General features: G+C 38.5%; 1 protein-coding gene across 16 annotated transcripts in view; it reads right to left on the bottom strand.

Moving 5' to 3' along the window:
• LOC121888517 overlaps nt 1-22,056 on the bottom strand; it is a 192,425-nt gene that overhangs the window by 124,397 nt on the left and 45,972 nt on the right. The window contains exon 3 of one of the 16 annotated variants that reach the window (XM_042400094.1): nt 5,904-5,936. The exons of the other annotated variants lie outside the window; for them this stretch is intronic. Within the exon in view, the coding sequence (XP_042256028.1) occupies nt 5,904-5,936 (33 nt within the window). The remainder of the gene's footprint in view (nt 1-5,903; nt 5,937-22,056) is intronic. 16 annotated transcript variants of the gene reach the window in all.

Raw genomic sequence — 22,056 nt, 5'->3', positions numbered from 1 at the left:
CATTAAAGAACAAACTTTAACATTTAATCGGACGTTTTCCATGACTACACTGTGTAATGTGGCTCATCCAGACATATTAATATTCTTTTATTTATTCATCTATTTATTTATTGATGAGGAGGAGGGAAACGGTTTAGCTGTGGGCTGCACAGCTTCTAAATAGATATTTTCTGGCTTCTTTAGGCTCATTTGACTACCAATATCGAATATTGCCATGTTGTTGTTGTTGTTTTTTTATAAAGGTAACTTGACTTTGCCATTACCAAGAGGTGTCAGGTTTGATTTTTAGAAAAAGCCAGTGCCTATGAGCAAGACACCACCAACAACCCACTCCCCAACCCCCCCATACCCAATCTGTTCTCTCACTGTCTGGGTGATACTAGAGACGAATATCGAGAATGAAAATGTGGAATATAATTAGAAAATGCTTTTGTGCCTTTAACTTCTTATTACACCATCCTCCTCCAGGCCTCATCATAAAGCAGGCCTTACAGGAGCCACTTTTCTCTCTCTCTCTCTCTCTCTTTCTCTATTCCATCAATGTTAAAGACACACGTGGCTTCTCAACTGACTTGCTGCCAGCTTATGCAGCTCACTGTTGCCTTACCTGAGAGCAAATGCTAATATTCTATTAGAGTCTAATCAGGGGGTCTATGGAGAGCTGGATGGGTCCCTGGAGCGCAGACTTGCCAGATGTCAGCCCGCCAGAAAAACAGCTCGCCTGCCAACGTGCCCGTCTCTATTTAAATACACACTCAAACATGCTTCGTTCGTGCATGCGGGCTTTGAAGCAAAAGCTTTGGTTCGAAGTTATGGTTAGATATGTGAAGGAGGAGGATTAAAAAAAAAAAAAAAAAAAGGGAGGGAGCAATTTTGAATGTCATGTCCATAGCAGAGATGCTGTTTTGGGGCTTCAGGGCTGACTGGCTGGCTGGCTGCTTGAGCGCTGAGCAAGCGTTTCAGCACCATGGACAGATACCTGAGAGGCTGCACGAGCCGAACATTAGCATTTCTGAAACCTGTCCTCCACGTTTACACTCATTATTTACAGCACCTGGAATACATTTGCATGGGATTAGTTTCTGATAATTGCAATCTGATTTCAACGGTAAATTTTACCACAAGAAGAGGAAGGAAGGTGATTTCCCATACAAATAACTACTGATTAAAAGCATATATTTAGTCCAGCTTCCACTTTTCAAAAAAATGCTGTGTCAGGTCTTGTCATTTTTAATAAACATAAAAAGAAAAATTCTTATGCATCTCCAGGTTTTCATAAAAGTGTCACAGGGCGAGAAAATCAGTTAAGTTTCTCCCAAAGATTGTAAAATATATTTTGTTTTATTTTAATTTATAAATACCTTAATTGATTCAAATGTGCCACACATACTGTAGCTTTCCTCAATATTTATCCAACTAAACCCTTTAATAAAACGGCTCTTCCGCCTTCATAAAGCTGATCCATAAACCAAACATGTTCGCCCGCCATCCTCGTGACAAATTAAGAGTATCAAAACGACCCTTATTAATGAGACAGCGATGATGGTTCATCAATTAAAAGATGCTCCTGGTGAGTGCTTCTAATTTCCCCTAAATGAGCCATTCACTTAATACGTTAATAAGAGCGAATTATTAAATTACACATCGAATTATGAAAACCAGATAATTATGAAGAGCGAGTTAAGTAGTCATTAGCTATCCCTGTTAATTACCGCTGGTCAGGGAGGGCTGTCGAGTGAGTGTCTCATCGGGAATTGAAATTAACTTTATGCAGTGAGCCTCGCTGCTGCTTGACAAGCTCTGCACAGACAGACAGACAGACAAACAGGCAGGCAGCTACTCATCCAGACTGCTGCCTGTTTTCACTTTCACATATTGGGAGAAAATCGATCTAGATTCTTTGATAGCGAATCAATCCCCAGCACTGAAAACACACACACACACACACACACACACACACACACACACGAAGCGAAAAGGCCTCAGCACAATGAAGAAAATCGAAGGTCTTTTTTTTTCTTTTTTTTTTTGTTTAAAAAATATAATAAATCTGTGAACCAAACAGTTTACCTTAAAGCCACAGACACATCTGCTCAGATCATTCTGCATGTGTAGCTCCATACATTGAAACGTATACACAGAGAGACACACACTGTGGGAGCTTTCTACAAAACGAAAAGGGCAGCGCTGTTTCCTTTTGTTATAATTACGCCCTCTGTTTTATTTTTCTCTTTCCCCTGAACATTTCCCCCCTTTCACAGGGATACTGATGAAAATTTAATGAAGCCAGGGACTGTCGGAGCTCCGCCTGGGGACCTGAGAGTAGAATATTTTAACTGTACATTTACGCCAAGTGTCTGCCTTCAAAGACGCGACTGCTCTCGAACTGCAAGCCATAAATTGAACGCGCTATCCGCTGTATAGCCCTTTATTTATCATCTGTTGGCTCCTTTTTGCACCGCCAAAAAAAATATTGTGCAACACCACGTCAGATGGCTGCTTGAATGTGAAGCGGCAATCGCCATTTGATACTGTCGCCAATCAGTTGTTGTTGATGCAATATTAATCAGCCATCAATAGTCATTAGTTTGTTAAGTGTTTTCCAGAAACTAATCGATGGGGCTGCATTGGATGGCTAGAAGGAGCTTGGTGGGATACTATTTGATCTAGGATGGCATGCAAAGGAGGGAAAGCCACTGTATCTGCCAATGAAACAGCTCCATCTCTCTCTCTCTCTCTCCCTCTCTCTCTCTCCTCTCGCGCTCTCTAATATAATCGCACGCGCGCACACTTACGAGCCACGCGCACAGTCATAAACAGGCGAGTTGATGCCAGGGGTAGGCATACTTTTTTTTTTTTTTTTTCCAAATACTGTATCTTTCATTTGACCAATGGAAACCATTTTAAATTCCTCACTTTTTTATACTGATCGAAGACATGCATCATAAATTAAATCACGTGACCGGTGACTGTGCTGTTTGTCACATGGGTTTATAATGGAGTAAAAAAAAAAAAAAAAGTTGCAGCCTGAAAGGGAAATAAAAGTTTTAAGACGTGACAAGCCTCGAATTATAAGAATAGCTACTGCATATTGAATTGACAAGGCAAAGCTTTCTTTTTTTTATCTGCAGGTCTATGTGACAATAGCAAGAAAAAAAAGACACCAATCTGTGGAATAAGATGCCCAAAAAGTTATTTTGTATTTAACTCTAGAAATAGCCAACAATTTTAGGAAAAGGCCGGACACTAACAAAACCTTTCATTTAAAATCTAAAGAAAGAAATGTATTCCAAACATTGGATGCTGTCCAGACATGCGCAGAAACGAGTTCGTTCTTTATTAAACATTTATGAGATCGATGTATTTAAACAGACTGCATTTATTTAAAGTCAGGTCATTTTTTTCCTACGTAAGAAATAAAATGCAAGCTTTTTATTTATACTTAGCTTGCGTCAAATAAAAAAGAAGACATTATGAGATACTCAATTTTCAACATTTCATTACAAATCAGAAATGGGATTTGACCAAAAAAAAAAAAAGTCCCTCTTAATTTAATGCCATGGAAACCTTCACAGCCTTCATAACTAAAATAGCTCAGGGGCGTGATTAAAGGGGGGCCATGCACACTCACCCCTGACATGTGGCTGCCACCAAAATAATGATTTGGATGCAAAACCATGTTTCTACCTTTGCCCCTATGCGCCTTTGCATCTCTTTGATACATTTTGTTATTCATTGAAACATAAACGATTGTTTAATTTCTTTAAAATTCAACATTCTAATTATTGGTTTTGTAAATTGTTCTTTATTGTCCAAACAGTTGGTACCATTGTGTGATTTTTAGTTTTCGACATGAATCTAAATGAACATTCAAATGTTTTTGCTTGAGGGGAAATACGGTCTATAGCTGAGCTATATTGTTTTGCGATATAAGTCAAATGTGAGCATGTTTTAGATTTTATCTCAGATTGTGTGTGTTCAGTAAATTTTGCAATTTGGATGCCGATGAGGTTTATCAATATCGATAGATAATAGTAACTCATTCAATAAGCCTCATTTTTAAAGAAGTAATCTAGTTATGGGCTGGGATCCATTACACTGCAAACAGGTTTATTTTCATTACAAATATTTCTGTACACTGTAAAAAATAAAACTGACCTCCCTCCCCCGCCCCCCCAAATTATGAACCATCTGCAGTACTTTTTCTCACAGCTAGAGGCGTGTGAGGAGTAATAGTTAAAAACCCTCACTGTACTTCAATGCCCATGCAGACAAGAAATATTGGTGACATAATTTTGTTTTGAGCCACATGTCTCACATTTAGTCAATTTTGTAACGCACTGGCAAAAAAAGACAGAAATAACTCCGGTGAGATCTCCAAACTTCTCAGATGAATGAACAAGGAGGTTCAAAAAGGGACAAACTCTTCTTCGCATGAGCGATTTTCAATCTTTACATGTATTATTTGCTCTTTCAACTTTCATTGTCAAAAAAAAAAAAGTCAGTACATGCAGGTTATTATCAAGACTCCAAAACCTATATGTGAATATGAACAAAAATAAAATAAAACTACATAACGTAGGTGCTTTAATCATGTGGCATTCATTTCTTTTGACCATGAAACATTCCTCAAAATAGTCTTTCAAGCTTTCTGAAGACCACATGAATTAATAAACAGTATTCATCTTCACAAATTTAACAACTACAAAGTGTTTCAAACATTCTCAGAATCATCTGAGCAATGTACGTAAAGTTGTTGTTTTTTTTTTTTCATCTTCATCTTCCTTTAATGTCCAAAATAATGTTGTTTAACAACTTTACATACAGTTTGTGAATACAGCAGTGCTAAGGTCACAATTTATGGAAACGCATTCAGTTGAAGCTTGGTTGAGATTTTTCAGCAAAAAGTAGTTAATGCAAGATAAGTTTGTAAAAAAAACCAAAACAAAACAAACCTTGTGCTCATGAAATCTTGGGTTAACATGCTATATTTAAAAAAACAGTAGGATTGTGTTCTCCCTCGTGATGTGATTTGTAACTTGGGTCAATCCTGTTTATTGTGGAAACAAAACACAGACACGGACCGGGACCTTTGACATGAGAATGGCAGATCTGAATATATGAATGAATATATAAGCGATTAACTAAATGTGTTCATAATTTAATTCAGTCACACCATGTGTACTCAGTTGCGTATTATGACCTAATGTGCAAATTGATGGCATCAAAGTGCCTTCAGCTATCAAATATTTAACAACACTGGATGGGTATACACGTTTATGAACAGCTAGGTCTCCTCCTCGCCTCCCTTTTCACCTGATCTTCTTTTTGCAACCATCTCAACCGACGAGTGTTAGACTCGCTCGTTCTCAGAGGCTGTTTTGGTGTTCCGAATGAGTAAGTTGTAGACCTCGTAGAGATTGGACCTTAATGAGAAGGTGGTAGAGCTGTCTAGTGGATGTGTGTTCATTGGGCTTTGACAGCCGCGCTCTGTTGCAGATCTATTAATCATACCCACAAGGAGTGCTAGTCTCTCTCTCTCTCTTTCTCTCTCTCTCACTCACTCACCCTCTCTCAGTTTTCAGTTTATACAGAACAGAATCATTTACATAAAGTCCTTAAGGCAAATAACTGTTGGGGGCTCTAATTTATATCTGATCGAAAATTAGCCGTCATTATGCGCACCATTAGCTGCGTCTTTAATGTGCTTCTAAGCACCATTTGTCAAGCAGCTTGTTAATATCCTTCAAGTCTTTAAAGTTGAGAGCTCATTAAAGACTGCTGTGCCTGTTCTTGCTATTTCATAAAATTCTGTGGGAAGGGACAGAACATTTAAAAGGGTTTTTTTTTTTTTTTTTGCATTTACATTGTCCAAAAAAATGGATTAAGTGTAGACAACTTACTATGTATGTGTATCCTTCTGATATGATTGGAAACTGAAAGACAAATTTCATAGTTTCAGTGCAGGAAATTTATCTCAAAGTGTAAACACTAAATACATTTAGTCTATCAACTGACAAAGTCCAATTAAATATTTATTTACAATATGATCACAACACCAGAGACATATAAAACTGAGTATTATCAGAAAAAACAATTCTCTTTTGACTGCGGAAGCCTTTGGAGTGAAAGCAAATTGTTTTGAAATTCACACATCAGTAAAGCAAATGGACCACTGCATATACAAGCTCGACTGAGAAGTCTTTCTTGCCCACAGCCCATAACAGGAGACCCTCACAGGCCCAATCTTTGCCTATGGGTAATGGGAGTTATGCTGCTTTATTATTGGTTAAAACTCCAGTGTCCTTAGTCCTTTTTTTTTTTCTTCCAGTATAACAGATTCCTCCAGGCTAAAGCAATAAAGAGAGTAATTAGAATGCTAAAGACAGATGTAAATAAAGGGAATGAGACAGTGGTGAGGGATGAGGCGTCTAGGTCACACACTCTCATCAAAAACCCAGTTGGTAGCAAATGACACAACGTTCAGTGCCAGAGGCCCGAGGCTATGACTGCAAACCAGAGGACATAATGGACTAAATTATGGCCTCAATGGCTATGCATCTCAAAGCACCAATAAGAACACACACACACACACGCACAGACACACACACACACACACACACACACACACACACACACTCTCAAACCCCAAACACAACTATGGTGTGTTCAGATTATCTAAAGCATTACGTAATGCGTGCACATTATACAGTGTACCATATCAAAACAATATGCTTTTATTAAACAGTATGATTCAGTAAACACACCCCTACAGATACACTGTTAATTCACCGCCTTCTTGATGGCCTCCGTTGATAATCTATTTATGTTTTGGACTGTCATTTTTTTAAAGTTTCTGTCAAACAATAAGGGAATACTTTTTGAGGAAGAATTTATTTACTTATTTGTTTGTTTAAAGGAAAATATAGTGAAAATAAGATGAATCTAAGACAGATATTTGATGAAAAAGAGAGTGTGGAGGCAGCAAACATCAACACTAAACATTATACACTTGAGATTACATGCATGGAGAGGGGGTTGGGCTAATTAAAATATTTGCATTATTAAAAATACATTAACTACTAGAACGCCATCATATTTAACAACAGGAGACATTAATAAATTAGCCAACTTTTGGGAATGAAATGAATCCGTCTTTATTCTGGGTTTCCAGGGGAATTCCAGTAAGTCACAGGCATGAGGATCAGTATGGCAAATCAGCATGAACACTGACTTTTCAAATAAAATGGTATTCATTCTGAAATATAAATCTCGAAGTTGATATGACACTTTGTTGTATTTTATTTTCGTTTTCATGCCCGTCAATTCAAGAGAAAAGGTATTTTTAAAGTTTATCATCATAAATGAATATGTCACGTTGTCTACTTTGTTTTTGTGCTCTTGGTATGGTTGCTTTCATTCAAAACACTGTTTTCAAAAAAAAAAAAACAGTGAAATGATGTCTGGTATCATGTGCGATAACGATCATATCTCAGCGATGATGATTCTAGGAAAGCTTCCCGTTATTCAGAGTGACCACGACTCATTGAGGTATTCGAAAAATAGTCAACATGGTTGGTGTGAACTCCACGGAAGCAAAAAAAATCACACACACTCAGTATCCCATTAGACTGTTTTACACACTTTGGATCTCACCTGGTTAATGAGACCCTCTATAAGTTTCCCGAGCCTCCCACACATGGTGCTTTATGTCTGTTCATCTCTCTTTTATGTTCCTCAGTTTGTGTCAGCCACAAATCACTACACTACACTCAGCACTTTATACACATACTACATGAATAGTGTAGAAGTGGGACATTAATGTTACAGATGTATGATACACTTAATTAATGTCAGATGGTTGTAATTGCTATCAACTTTGCCATCTTGACAGTTTTTTTCCCCCCGACATGTGTACGTTATCGGTCCTGTCTGTGTTCATTACAACTCTGTCTAAAGCTGCCTTTAAGCGACTCTTTACAAGTTCCTACTTCCAAAATCTTAAGTTGTAAATACACCTGACAGTTGTTAAAATGGTATAGTATGGGTGGGCAATATGGATAAAAAATTCTATCACAGCACAGGTAATTTGTATCACTACACTGATCATTAATAATATGTTTTTGGAAATTCAATTTAAGAACCTTTTATAGATAAAATAATCAGACGGTTTAGGAGTATCTATTTTTGGCTCATCCAGTAAATTAAATACCTGACAAATCAAGGTACGTCATTAAATTGATGCGATAATGCTCACTGATTTGTAGTGGTATTAAAGGGATAGATACCTCTGTAGGAACTGTATAGAAATATCTCTTAATGTCAAATCACCCAACTATTAGTTTAAAAATGCAAAGCAAAATGGACACAATGGTAAGTTTTTAAGCAACTGTTTTCATTTAAGCAGAAGAATACAGAGGAGAAAATTAACGTCATGCATGTAAATAATGACGTAATCCACTTTTTCAAAGAAAAAAAAAGATATTTAAAGTAAGGCTTAAACAAGAAGTGAAAATAGTAGCAAAAGCAGAGAGCGCAAAATAGCATCATAGGAATTACATCTCCTTAAAATTATACTTCAGCCTCTCAGGTCTTGCAGAAAATTTCCAGTATTTTTCAGTCTCACACACATGATTTGTTATTTTGTTTGTGTGTACTAAAATCATTGCCATATTTCTGACAGCACTTGAAGGCAGCCGTTAATGGTCTTATCCTGGGTTAGCTGCCAATCTTGCTGGAAATGAACCATCAGAAGATTTTCAGACAGATATTCGCATCTAAGGACTGCTACCAAAAAGCCACAGACTTCATACAAGTATGCAGTATGTATAGATAGAAAGGCATTTCCTTCAATATTTCTTTGAGTTCATTTTATTGAAATTATTACAGAGTACATATTATGTAAAAAATGACAACCAACCAAAATATCTTTCAAAAAAGCTCAACATAATTTTGCTTGACCAGTAAGTCCACGTTTCAGGCACTGTGTCAATTACTGTGATGGAAAGGAGAGGGATAGAGCATTTCTATTGCCTTTGACTAAAGTTACATGATCTTGCCATGCAAATACTCTGCTGGAAGTAATATCTCAGCATAGCAAGTTGATGCCACCCACTATATTAGATTACACACCACTGTTGAAATGTGTGCTTCTGAGGTGCCTTTGCAAAAGGTTGATTACTTTGGATATATTTCACCTGCCGCTCTGGGCTATTATTGCTTGAGATACAGACTATAGTCAGAACCCTGATGGAGCAATCCTGAATGGGCAACGTCCCTGGTAAAACCATATAAAGTGATTCAATGCGAACATAAAGAAATGTTAACGATCGTCAAAGACCTTTGTGTTGGATGGCTTTCCTCCCAGTTACTCTCTCCTTCTCACTCTCTGCTGTCCTTTTTATTCCCTCCTCACTGAAAGTCTGAGCAAGTGCATGTTTCTGTGAGAACATTTGGAGGAAAATAAATCTGATATCGGCGGAAAGAATCAAAATCATCCCCAAAAATAAGCCTGTTTCTGAAAAACCCAAACTATATTCCATCAACGTGTTTCTTTAAAATTGCTAATATTGACAGTGAGCTGTGCCTGGGAGATGCCTGTGTATCTCAGTGGCTGTGCTGTGAAATGTGGCAGACAGACATAGTTTCTGACCTCTATATAGCAGTGTGGAAGGACCTCAACAGCTGTAAACAACACTGCAATCAGTGTCCCATCTGCTCCCATGTCCCACTTGTGTGGATGCCTTTTTGCCATTTCTTTCACCCTCTGCCAAGCGGCTGCCTCAGGACATCTAACCCAGAGAAAAGAGCTCATTTACCCAAGGAGGAAAGAAGCAAACTAGATTTCTGAGTGTGTCTGCTGACAGAGAAACTTGGTTGTGGCAGGATTTTTCTGAGTTAGATGGGTAATTATATGTAATATTAATTTGCAAAAAATACACTTCATCAAACTGCACTAAAACATAATGTCTTACATTAACTATACACATATTAACAAGCATCATCATATCTTGATGCTAACCACCTATTCAAGTAGCTATTACGTGTTGATTTAACCTCTTTTAACCCCGACTGAGGCTAATGATGCTTCACAGGGATTATATGAAGTGGGTGCTTGAGCTACACCCACTGCAAAGGTAAGTGGTGTGACTATTGTTGTTGTTTTATATAGGTAATAAAAGTCTACACAGTGAATCTACAAATCTACTACTATAGTAATTGTCATTTTTAAGAAAATACTAATAAGAGTATTTACATTTTTATGTACTTTTATACTCAGATATAGTCCCCATTTCTAAACTTAAAGGTACCCTGTGGAGTTTTTGACCAGTAGGAGCGCCAATGAGCAAGGTTTTTATGAGTGGGTCAGTGTTTTGTTTATATTATGCACACACATGAGGATGCATATGGACAAGTTTGTGAACGATACGATATACATTCCTGCCAATTGTTTCACACTATTCTACTGATTGACAGTTGGAGGCAGCAAAGCACAAAAAAGCATAGCAATGAGCTAGCAAAGTCAGTGAAGAAGAAGACGACTGCTAGCAAGCAAACGTGGAGTTAAACAATGTACCATTTTTAATTATTAAAAAATTTTAAAAAATCGGCTTTGCAAATGTTTTATGAGGAAGGAAATGCGTTCGTCACATTAGTTATGTAGGCTTCACAGTTTGTGTTTTGGTGAGAAATACTGAAAGTAAACATAAATGTATTTTTTTACAAGAAAACTCCACAGAGCACCTTAAAGTCATTTTTTTCTTCCATCCATTTACAATGCTGGTCTCATTTAGCAATTCATATGAAACTGAAAAGCATGCTTGTCATGTTTTCTTATTCACCTTGTTTTAGTTCTTTAGTTGAAGTCTTAAATGCATGTGCTATGAAGCCTAAATACATGCATATAAAAAGGTTGTAAATACAACTGTAAAAGAGTAAAAACATTTGATGACGATTTCATCTGCATTATTGTGCTCATAATGTCAAAACTGTTGATATATTATGCTAATTATCATGTTGTATGCTTGATACTTAAAGAGTGAGTACACATTAATTAATCATTTCTACATATTTGGGTTTTTCCCCATACGTATGATTATGAAGATGATCAAGAATACATGCTGCCCTTGTCAGCCCGATGCAGAGAGGTCATCATGCCTCAATCAATCCACATTTCTCACTTCTACAAATAATTGCCTTATGTTTCTATAATCAAAGTGTAACATCTTTACAAGCTCTTTATTCAGGGGTGGGCTAAGGCAAACTTTGCATTCTGCATACATAATCCATGTATAAATATGCCTCACACCAGAGCCAGAGTGTTATGTGATTTGAGTGGGGGTCAGAGCCACTTGTATTCCTGTGGGTGGGGTTGTGGAATTGCAGGAGATTTGATTGGAGCATTATACCTACATGAGGGCCCTCCAGAACTCCTATCTGTTGTTCCCCCTACTCATTTACTTTATCAGTGCACTGCTGTAATATACATAATTCAGACAACCAGGGAATGTCTTTGGGCTCCGAACCACCTGCTGGCTTTTATTAGCTAATTAATGGTGATTTATCAGAGCTGCTAATTTGAGTGGGGCCGCTTGCCTTCAGGAGTCTCAGAACACCGTATGAATTCTGATGGTAATTATGCTTATTTGATGGGCAGTTTGCTAAAACAAAAAGTTCTGTCTTTTCTGCCCCACAGGGATGGAATTTCTGTTCTTACGGAAGACGACCTTGTGTGATTTTTTTTTCTGTCTCATTAAGGTCTCACGCACAGTTCATTTTAATACTTAAATTCAAAACAGCTTTTTTTTTTTTTACCTTTTTACCTGTAGATACAGTATGTGTCCTTGGAAAGGTCTTTTTTGATGTCCTTATGTTTCAAGTACATTTACTGTTCAAGGACCAAGAATTCACCTACGTCCATCAAGATTCTAGTCTGGATAGTTTGGGCAGCCTTAAAGGAGACCACCAATATCAATATACTCAATTCACTTCTAGCTATGTGTTTAACTTTTTTTTAAACATTTTGAGATGCAGCCCAAATTTTATGTGTTTCGATAGACATTACAGTGTACCAATGAACAAAGATATGCAAAGAAGATATACATGTATATGGTTATTAAGATTTGTGGTGCCATGTGGTTTTAAGGGATTATTTCCTGAAATACATAACATTGATTTCTTCCTGTAGGGTGACAAGTGATTGACATAAAACAAAGAATAACTTGCATGCAGTGATATGGAAACACTTTGCTTGGGCACAATGACACACCAACAGAACAGAGACACCAACAAAACCAAACCAAGATGCTGTCACACAGGTAATTGTCATGTCTGTTGCCCGGTATCCTAAGAATTACATTTATATTGTAAGATTCTGCAGCAAACGGTTTACGTCCAGTGCCAACATTCACTGCCATACATAAAGTAAATAGTGCATATTTTATTTAGAGAAGGGTCTTGGAGCAAACCTGATTTTCATGCAGAGGATTGCAGTTCATTTCTTGTTACAATTCAACAATTTGTGTTCACTTATATTAATGTAATCTTCTCCTCACTTTAACCAAACCATATTTTGTGCAGACAGTGAGATACAAATCTAAAAACGTTGGCACTGAACATTAAAAAAACATTGTCACTGAACGTAATCTGTGGTTATGCAGAATCGTCCAAAATCTATTTTTTGTCACTGATGGGGTGTCATTTGGAAAATAATGTACTACATTTTTATGAATAATTTGGCTGAGCAAGAAATATGATTTTTTTTTTCACCTGAGTTTATTGCCAGCTTTTAAATTGTAATCAGTATGTGGCTCTTACTCTTGGGCTTGCATCATCCCAATATTTCCTGCTTTACAATAGTATTAGTGCTGTACTGTCACTGAATATACACTACCAGTATATTTAAGTTTGGATAGACTTTCTCATTCAAGTGGATGGGAAGGTGTGTCCAATTATTATGCACATTATTTCTAATATGCAGCACAAAAATTGCTTGTTGCCAACATTTCAGATGTTCAATTTCAATTTCAGTGAATTTAATTGCAATTTGTAGATCATTATAAACTATTATAATTCATGAATTAAAAATAGTTTTGGGCTGCTGGGTTCAGAGCCCACATTTAGACACAGACTGTCCAAAAAATAAACGACCCAACAATGGGAGGAGCCAGGCTTGAGCTGAGGTAAAATTTACAATGGCTTTGTTAACACTCCCCCCAAAACCATCTACAGTATTTATGGTCTGTGCCTCCCTAATCACTGTCTGACTGCAGATCACAAGTAATTAACTAGCTGCACAACTGTTTTTATTGTTATACAAGAAGTTTTACTTGCAAAACGTTTACCATGCCAGCAATGCTTTAAATTGAATAGGATCTTTTTGGAACCCTGCACAAAGTAATGACACCATTAAACTGAAACTGCTCTATTTTTTTTTATATCAGACCCTCAGAACACACTGCTGCAAAATGTTAATCTACCATACAACTTTATTCTGTTTAAACAAGATGATTCCCTCTGGCCCCATGAGTCACATTGTTGTCTCTGGGAGCTGACACATAATCTGTACAGATCTGTTTACAAAGATTATACCACCACTAGTTTACAAGCTCAACTCTTTTCATTATAGGGGAAGCAGGTCTCATTGTGGGAGAGGGCCTAAAGGGCTTCAGGGGCCCTGCCTTTTCCCATGCAGGGCAATTAAGGCATCTCGTTCCGACTATATTGAACTGTAAATCACAAAAAGCTGTTTTATTTGTTTGGATTTTTGCTCATCAACCAACAGGAGAGTACGATATAACAGTGTGAGTCCTTGTTTATCCTGAAAAACTATAATCTGAGGCAATTCTGCTCAACAGAGCAACACTATGTTTCACCAAAGTTACAGTACTTTGTAACATAACAAGACTAAGGGCATCTAAAGTTCATTTGCTGTGGTCCGAATCAGTGGATGAGTTGGCAAATTTGTTGCGTTTTACCCTTGCTTCCATTTCTTTTTACACGGAATTTTTTTTTTTTTAAATAAAAGCGAATCAAAATCCATCACAAAACGCCGCATGAGAACAGTCACTCTGCTCATTGTTTAAATGTGTCTGGGTCAGGAGCGAGAAAGTAAAAATAGGAGGAAAGTCCTGAGGAAGGTTCTGTCTGCCCTAATTTGAAGAAAGTAATGTACTTTGCTGCTTGTCCAAGTCAGACCTCAATTCATTCTCTGGCTAGCAACCATTAATTCCACTGATCTACATCCCAGTATGCAAAGCACATCCAAGAATACACCTTGTAGTTGGGTCAGATCAAGGTCGGATCACGTTCCCACCACATACCACTCCAGACCACTTCCTCTAAAAGAGTCTTGGTGCGGTTGTCTTGGTCCATACCCAAGCACGATTGCTATGTTCAGATCTTCCCAAACAAATCAATTATAAATCAAGGGAGAAACCGAACCAGAGTCTGATTCAACTGAACTAAACAACACAGGTTTGAAAATGCTAACATGCTGACGTTTAGCAGGTATAATATTAACCTGTTTACCATCTTAGTTTTGTGTGTTGGCATGATAACAATTGCTAATTAGATAAGTCTCAAGCAAAGTGGTGGACCAGTTGTCCAACCAACAGACCGACATTGCCATTCCTAGAGCCGTGCTGCTAACATGGCTAAAAATTAAGGTTTAGAGCACCTGTTTACAACTGCTGTAATTGTAATGATACAGACTGCACATTAAATACAGATGTTTATGTAGGTAAGTATGAACTTAGATAATTTTTAAGTGAAATTTCTCTCATCCTTCATAGAGTATATGCATCTTTAAACACTGACAACATATTTGATCCAAATCGAGCTATTTTTTAGGAGGATGCTTCATTTAGTTCAATTCACCTCCAACGATTCAAAACATTTGACAAGACCTTGTCATATCAACAAAGATAATGCCTTGCAATGTGTAAGGCGTCAGATGGTCGATTGATGTTTTCTGCCCTCTGCATGCATATCCTTGGGGAAATACTGTAGACTCTCTCCCAAAGCAGGTTAAATCCCAAAAGGTAAGTGTAAGTACAGAAGTATAAAACATTATGTCAAGTCATTTGGCATGTCTGAAATTAGAATGTGGAAGGAGAAAAAAAACTGGGGTTAAGATGTGTCTGCCAGCGTACACCTCTTCCTTATCTTTTCATCCCAATTCAAATAAAATTCAAAACAGTGGGTAAATGGTAATATCACACAAGCAAGCAACGGTGCCTCCAGCAACATGCTCCATTAAAAGAGTTTGCTGTGCAAGGTGCAGCAGCTCTCTCTACAAAAACTGAAGTGTTTGCTCAGTGGGAATTGAATAGAAATTCTGAAAATGCACTTTAATGTAGAAAATTTCAAAACACCCCTTCAACAGCCAGTTTTAAAGACAATACACATGTAAAAGTAACCCTATTATGTGTCTATCACTGGGTTACAAGTATCAGTTGTAGCTATATGTGTTGTATCATATAGAAGCACAATTACACACCAACAGCCAAGCTCAATTCGTAACCAGAGGTGGATCTTTAGTGTAAAGACCAAATAATTCCTGTTGATCGTATTCATTTGACACAAGCTCGGAGAGTCAATTAAGATGCCAGTCAAGATCTCCACATCAAAAGGTGGTTTATGTCTATGTAATTCCAGCAATGACCCAGAGAGGTCACAGTGTGCATGTTTGTGTGTCTGTTTCTGTTTGTGTGTACACACAATAGACCTCTAGTAGAGACGGGCCACCTCAGCCTCTCTGGGGAGGGAACCTTCGGTATAAAAGCACACTATTGACAGGGACTTCAGCAATTGTACCACAATTAGAAAGGGACCAATCCTTCCCCTTCTACCACAACACACAGACATACACACACTCAAACCTCAGACTAGGTTTGATGGGGAAAATGGAAATAAGCGCCTCTGTGCCCATGAATGCTATCATTTCATTCCTCTACCCTGAATGCTCCAGGGATCTCTGAGAAGGAGTAGGAGCAATAAGTTCACTTTGCTGAATTAATGCTGTAATTCTTTATCAGGAGAGCCTTGGCATTACCTTGAACCGGGCTGGTTTTATGCAAAATGGTTTCAAGCCTAGTTTTTTTAATGATGGTCCTAATTTGTTGGCTCACTTTAAATTATTAATCTCTTTTATATTCAAGTAGTTATTACGTGTCATAACTGTGTATCTATTGGGTGAGATTTAATAGTATCTGCTGGACCTTAGGAAAGGAGCCAGCGCAGAAATGCTATTAAATATTAATAATTAGCTAAATATTTGCCTTGGCACCTGCTTTAAGCCACCATGCTAATTGGCATGGGAACAGCTGAAGTGGTCACTGAAGACAAACAATGAGATATTCACATAGAAACTCACTGGCAGATGCAGACAAATCAATTAGAAAAGGGAGATGAATGTGACATCTGGAGAGTTTGACTTGTGACCAAATATTATCTAATTTTGCAAGTTATCATAAAGTGTCATAAAATTTGAGCATGCTTCTCTCAGGAGGCTTACAAAATGAGTCTTACATACAGTAGCCCACAATACTGGAATTGAAGGCTTGCTCTCCTTTAATCATTCTATGCTGAGATTCTGATTTACATCAATAATTTGGCAAATTTTAGATTGTATTTTACTAAGTTAATGTTCCTGTACAGCTGCTTGTGTTTAGACAACATTTATCATTTGGCATGTTGGGCTTCTTTTGTTAAATGAAGGGTTTTGTAGATTTATATTTCTTAAAGCAAGGCATTGAATGAGGTGTTGTTTTTTTACAGCCATACTGAAGCTCCAGCACACTACTGGCAATAGTATTTAACATTTCAAATAATACCAAGCTAGTCATGTCTGGATTAGGGCTGTCACTTTTTGAAAAAATCATGTTGGAACTAATTTGAACCAATATGTTAATCGTCTCCTCCCTACACAGACTCTAGAATAACATCATAATTACTACAGCCGCTAGAGGGATTCTGTCTCAACATGTTGTTTAGGGCACTCGCTGAATCAACTGCTACTGATGGGTTTTTTTGTTTTTTTGGGGAGGAGGACAGTCTAACCCCTAAACTATGTTGTACAACTCATGTCGTTCCATTAATTCTGGGTGCCTCTGCTGCCTCTCTTGAGTAACAAGCTAACAGGTGACATTAGATTTGATGTTGTGGTAACATCACTGTAAGCGGTTGCATTTTTACAAAGACAGTAAACAACCTCACCTTTATCCAAGATTTTTCCATGTATGATGTCCGAGGCAAAATGCTTCCACGCATTTCATTCTCAGGAGGTTTGGTGTCATAATTATCTATTTCGCATGGTGCGCTAGTTTACTACATTTTGCATCATGAAGAGAACAACAATAGCCTAGTTTACAAGGAGTACAGGGCACGTTCTGTTATGCTTATACAGTGAGAATTTTTCATGTTTGAATGGTAATGAATTTAAATTAAAAAGTGGGAGTCCTAGTCTGAATAAGATCCTGTGAAATGTTACCTTCATGTTTATTGTTGCATCATGGAGCTAAGGATAAGAAAATGAAAGAGATGGCAGTCCATGTAAATGTCATACAGAGAGACTTCTGTAGAGATGGTGACCATACACAGAAACACAGAATAACGACAAAGTCAGCGCTATCCATCCATCCATCCATCAAGCAGTCCATCAGACATACCACTGAACCATCTGCCAGCCTCCCCCATCCCTAGCTGAACCCCCACAGCCACCAGCCAGGAGGAGACTCTCTCCCGGGGCCTGATGTGCTAATGTGAACCTTTGTGGTGCTGAGCTAAGTGGATAGCTAGGTGGTTGAGCTGTGTGTGTAGCTCAGCTTTGGTGTGCTGCATAGATATTGCAAGTAAGACTGTATAGAAAAACAGAATACAGCAAAAGTCATCTTTTAATGGTGTGTAATCAGGTGACGTACATGATTTTGATGTCTAATAAACTATAAAGATGTAATTTCTATGTGGATAATTATGGTCATGTATCTGCTTTTCATTTTATTTGCAGAAGGAATTCAGCTAGTATCACTTCACTTAATGTATTTTTAAATCATATTTATTTGATTTGACCTTTTGTTTTAATATTAACAGAAATCCGCAACCCTGCAACACTGCTATGCATGGTGTCCTCTGCAAAATTCAATTAGACATAATGTTGCACTGCAATCTATTCATTTGAGGCGCCCAGTGAGGCAGCCAGTGGGAGTGTATTGATTGGAGTGTGTCATGTGTGGAAGCGAGAGAGGGGTGGCCACACTTTTTTGCTTAATGGACTGAAATAAAGGAGGCGGGAATGGGCTTTAATTAGGGAACAGTGGCAGGGGCATCTAGTTTCTCTTCCCAGTAGTTACCCCACATCTCCTCTGCAGAACACACTCATCCACCCATGCAATTTCACATGCAGTTGCTCACAAACACACACACACAATTCCTACTACCAGTGCATTCACACATGCACAAACAAACGTACACACTCTACTGCCAATGCAAGCACACACACAAACACACACACACACACACACACACACTGAGACACACAGGAGGAGGGCAGAGGAGAATGGAGGGGGTGATGGAGGAAAGGATGAAAAAAAAAAGAGAGAGGGAGTGCTGGGCTCCCGGGGTCTCAGCTGCTGCTAGGGTGCTGCCTGCTTCTCGCAATGAGTTGCAACTGTCAGTTTATTTTATCTCAGGCTTTTCATCATCGCACAGAGCCTGGTTGGAGGAAGCCACCTGAGAGTCTTAGGAATTTGTTGGCTACAAGTCATTAGCAAAGACTGCTGAGATGCGCCGGGGCCAGAGATGTGCGCGGGGTACTGCTGCAGACAAGTATGTCCCTTTAACCCTTGATAGGCTGATTGGCACAGGAGCTTCGCTTTGATGGCTGGATAATTACATACAGTCTAGATGACACAGGGCAGGTCATGGAAGCTTAGCCGTGCAGGTAAAGAAACAAGATAGAAGGATACGATGTGAATGAAGGCATGTGGAGAACATTAAAAGTGAAAGCTAGTCTTTTTTTTTTTCCTTCCCCAGCTTGAACCTATTATAACTTAAGACTTGCTGTATACACAGAGACTGCCGATCAATCTATAACAGCTAGTGAACACCTTGGAAGGGTAGTGGATCTGTTTCTCTTGACTGCACACTCACAGTGAGATGGACACGACTTAAAACAGATAAGTACGTAAGTAAGTAGGTTATTAGGCAGGTCGCTGGGTGACTGGTTTGTGACATAAGGAATAATTGTTGTTTTATACGACTTGGTCATTATTTTTGTAGCCATCATTTCTGTCGGTCATCATAATGTTCTATTCATCAAAATAGTTGCTGAGATCTGAGAATACAACATTGCAACCACAAAATCCAACAGGGCAAGAAACACAAACAGTCACGGGATCACACAGGTTTTAAACAAGCCACCAGTTTATCTTAAACACTTAATTTGGAGGTAAGCCAAAAGTGAGTGCACCTGAAATGTCTGTAATAATCCCTAATTGCACAGTAACACTGTGTGAGAGCACAAGCACTTTTACTATCATATTATTACAATAGTAAAGTTGAACTGGGAATTTAACAATCTGTAAATTTTAATGGATGTTTACAACGGAGAAGTTCGGTAATAATTTTATCATTTGTCTCTTGTTTTTCTCTTCCAAAATTTAAAACCCATCAACTGCTTATGCCCATCGTTCAAGCGATGTTGCTCAACAATTAACTCGGTGAGTAAAATGTTAAGTGCGAAATGGTGGCTGGTGGCACTGAGGCCTCACAGCTAGAAGGTCTTAGTTTTGAATACAAAACCAGCTGGCTTGGGGTTTCTGGGTGGAGTTTGCATGTGGAGTTTCTATTCGTGCCTTTATAGGTTTCCTCCAGGTGTTCTGGTGTTAGGTTAATTGGCAACTCTCTGACATTTTGACGTGTCAAAGCAGGAAAAGCACATGTACAATTAATAACACTAACGATGGCTGAATCCCGTTTAGTTTTTCCATGATTTATTCAACTCATGACCCTGGTAAAGTGCATGATGATTCACCAGTATGGCTTCCTTGGACATTTAAATGGAACTAAGCATATTTAACATTAACAGTTCCACCTGTGCTTTTCCTGCTATGACAAACGTCTTTTATCTGGTAGCTTTGTGATAGGCTGATGATCTGTCAAGGGTATATCTCATTTCCCGCCCAATGCCCCACGTGATATTATTATAAGCTATTGTATGGAAAGCCCAAACTAGTTGTAGTAAACCAGAATTATCCTCTTTTATACACAATATCAAAGCAAATGCAGCTATACTGTAAGTAGTAAAGAACAGCACCAATGCTCTCTGTGACCGCAGACTTCCTGGATGAGTTTGGATCACTGAACATGTCATTTCCACTTCACTTACATGTCAGCTGGCTGCAGGTGTAATGAAATGTTCAGACATGTTTGTGTGACAGCAACATGTGCCGAGCTATCAGTAGCCTACTGTGCTTTGCATAATCTGTGAGATTCAACCGCAGATTTACATTTACTTATAAAGGATACAAGCTCATCTATGATGCCAAATGCCATGGTCGAAGAAAGAAAAGTCTCTGTAGCTTCTTTTATGCTGACTTGAAAGACTACATGTCCAAGTGGGAACACAGTATTAAATATGGATTCTGTTTGGGTCCCACTTCAGATGCCTCCCCGCTCTTGCCAAACTCCCAACCACTGTCAATGTCTCCTTGTATGAATCCATGTAAGTGGATGTTTTTGTAATGTGAAGGCTCCAGAGTGGAGGGCGGCTTACCTTGAAAATGCTGTATGATTACTCAACAAACACAAACAGTGGTTGTAACCTTGACCACACAGAATTATTCTTTGGAATGGATGAAGGGTGAAGAGGAGTAAAAGTGAAATTCCAGTGGGTGTCTCTGTGTGTATCTAACCTTGTGGAAACACAAGAGACGTGAGTTTGATAGAGTTATTACACGTCTGTGGTTCTACCATTTGTGCAGCTGAATCTATTATCATGAGAGAGACAGGGCTAAGCTGAGATTCTGTCCGCACATTTCATCACCTCAGTGTCACGGGTCAGGTAATTGCAGCAGCCACTGTTTGCTTTTCATTACTAAAATACAAACTCTTTTTGTTTTTCTGAATGGAATAGTGTTTACTCTAGCAATGATTAGAGTGTTATTATTTCCACTGTGCCTCTGAAAATGTAATTTTAGAAGCTGAGAGAGAATATTTTGGCTTGGCGAGCTTCGCTTTTGTTCCAACAATGTGCAGCCAGTTTATTGTGCTTACAAGCATTCAGGAAAATAATTAGCCAAGTATATGTTGTGTATATTAAGTACAAGGCGCTTCTGTCTACTCACTGGAGTCTTTTTTTTTCTCTCTCTCTTAATGTACGGTAGTTCAAAGAAACAGGGCTTCGCTGTAAATTGTATGATGGTGATTGTATCATCATTATTATTATCATCATCACTCCCACATCAGTCAAAAAACTGGCATGTTTCATCATCAAAGCAAGTGGTAAACACATCTCATATTGAGATCAACATCAGGCTATCAGCACCAAGCTGTTATCATTGTTAGCTCAGCGTGTATGTTGCTTTACATTGTTAAAGCAGTTTAGCTGACATATTTATCTTTTGGCTACATAAGGCGTAAGTGATCATTTTCAAGGTGTGTCCTACATCCATCAGGGAGGGGAAATCAGACGCTGGTTATCACAGCTCGGCCTCCCCTGACAACTGTCCAATTATGTATATCACACTCTGCCTACTGTTTGCACTAGAAGTAATCAATAAAGGATGTGGCTGAGTGCACATACATTTTGGTGGAACCAAATGCATGAAAACGTAATCATTCGCTCAGGCTGGCGGGGAATCAAATATCGGTAGGGAACAAGTAGGCAGTGGTTCTTCGCGAGAGGAGGGACTGATTAGTGATTGTAGCTCCAAGTTTGATGGGGTGTGGTGGGGGAGGGGGGCGCGGGTGGGTAGGTGGGGAGGGGTTCTCTCCTGACGCGGCAAATGGAATGGGTGACAGGTGGAAATGGGGATGAAAAGGCGGTCCTCCGTTTCA

Source organism: Thunnus maccoyii, chromosome 2, assembly GCF_910596095.1.
Source record: "Thunnus maccoyii chromosome 2, fThuMac1.1, whole genome shotgun sequence".
NCBI lineage: Eukaryota > Metazoa > Chordata > Actinopteri > Scombriformes > Scombridae > Thunnus > Thunnus maccoyii.
Note: the sequence above shows the minus strand (reverse complement) of the source record. Positions and strands in the feature narration are given on the sequence as shown.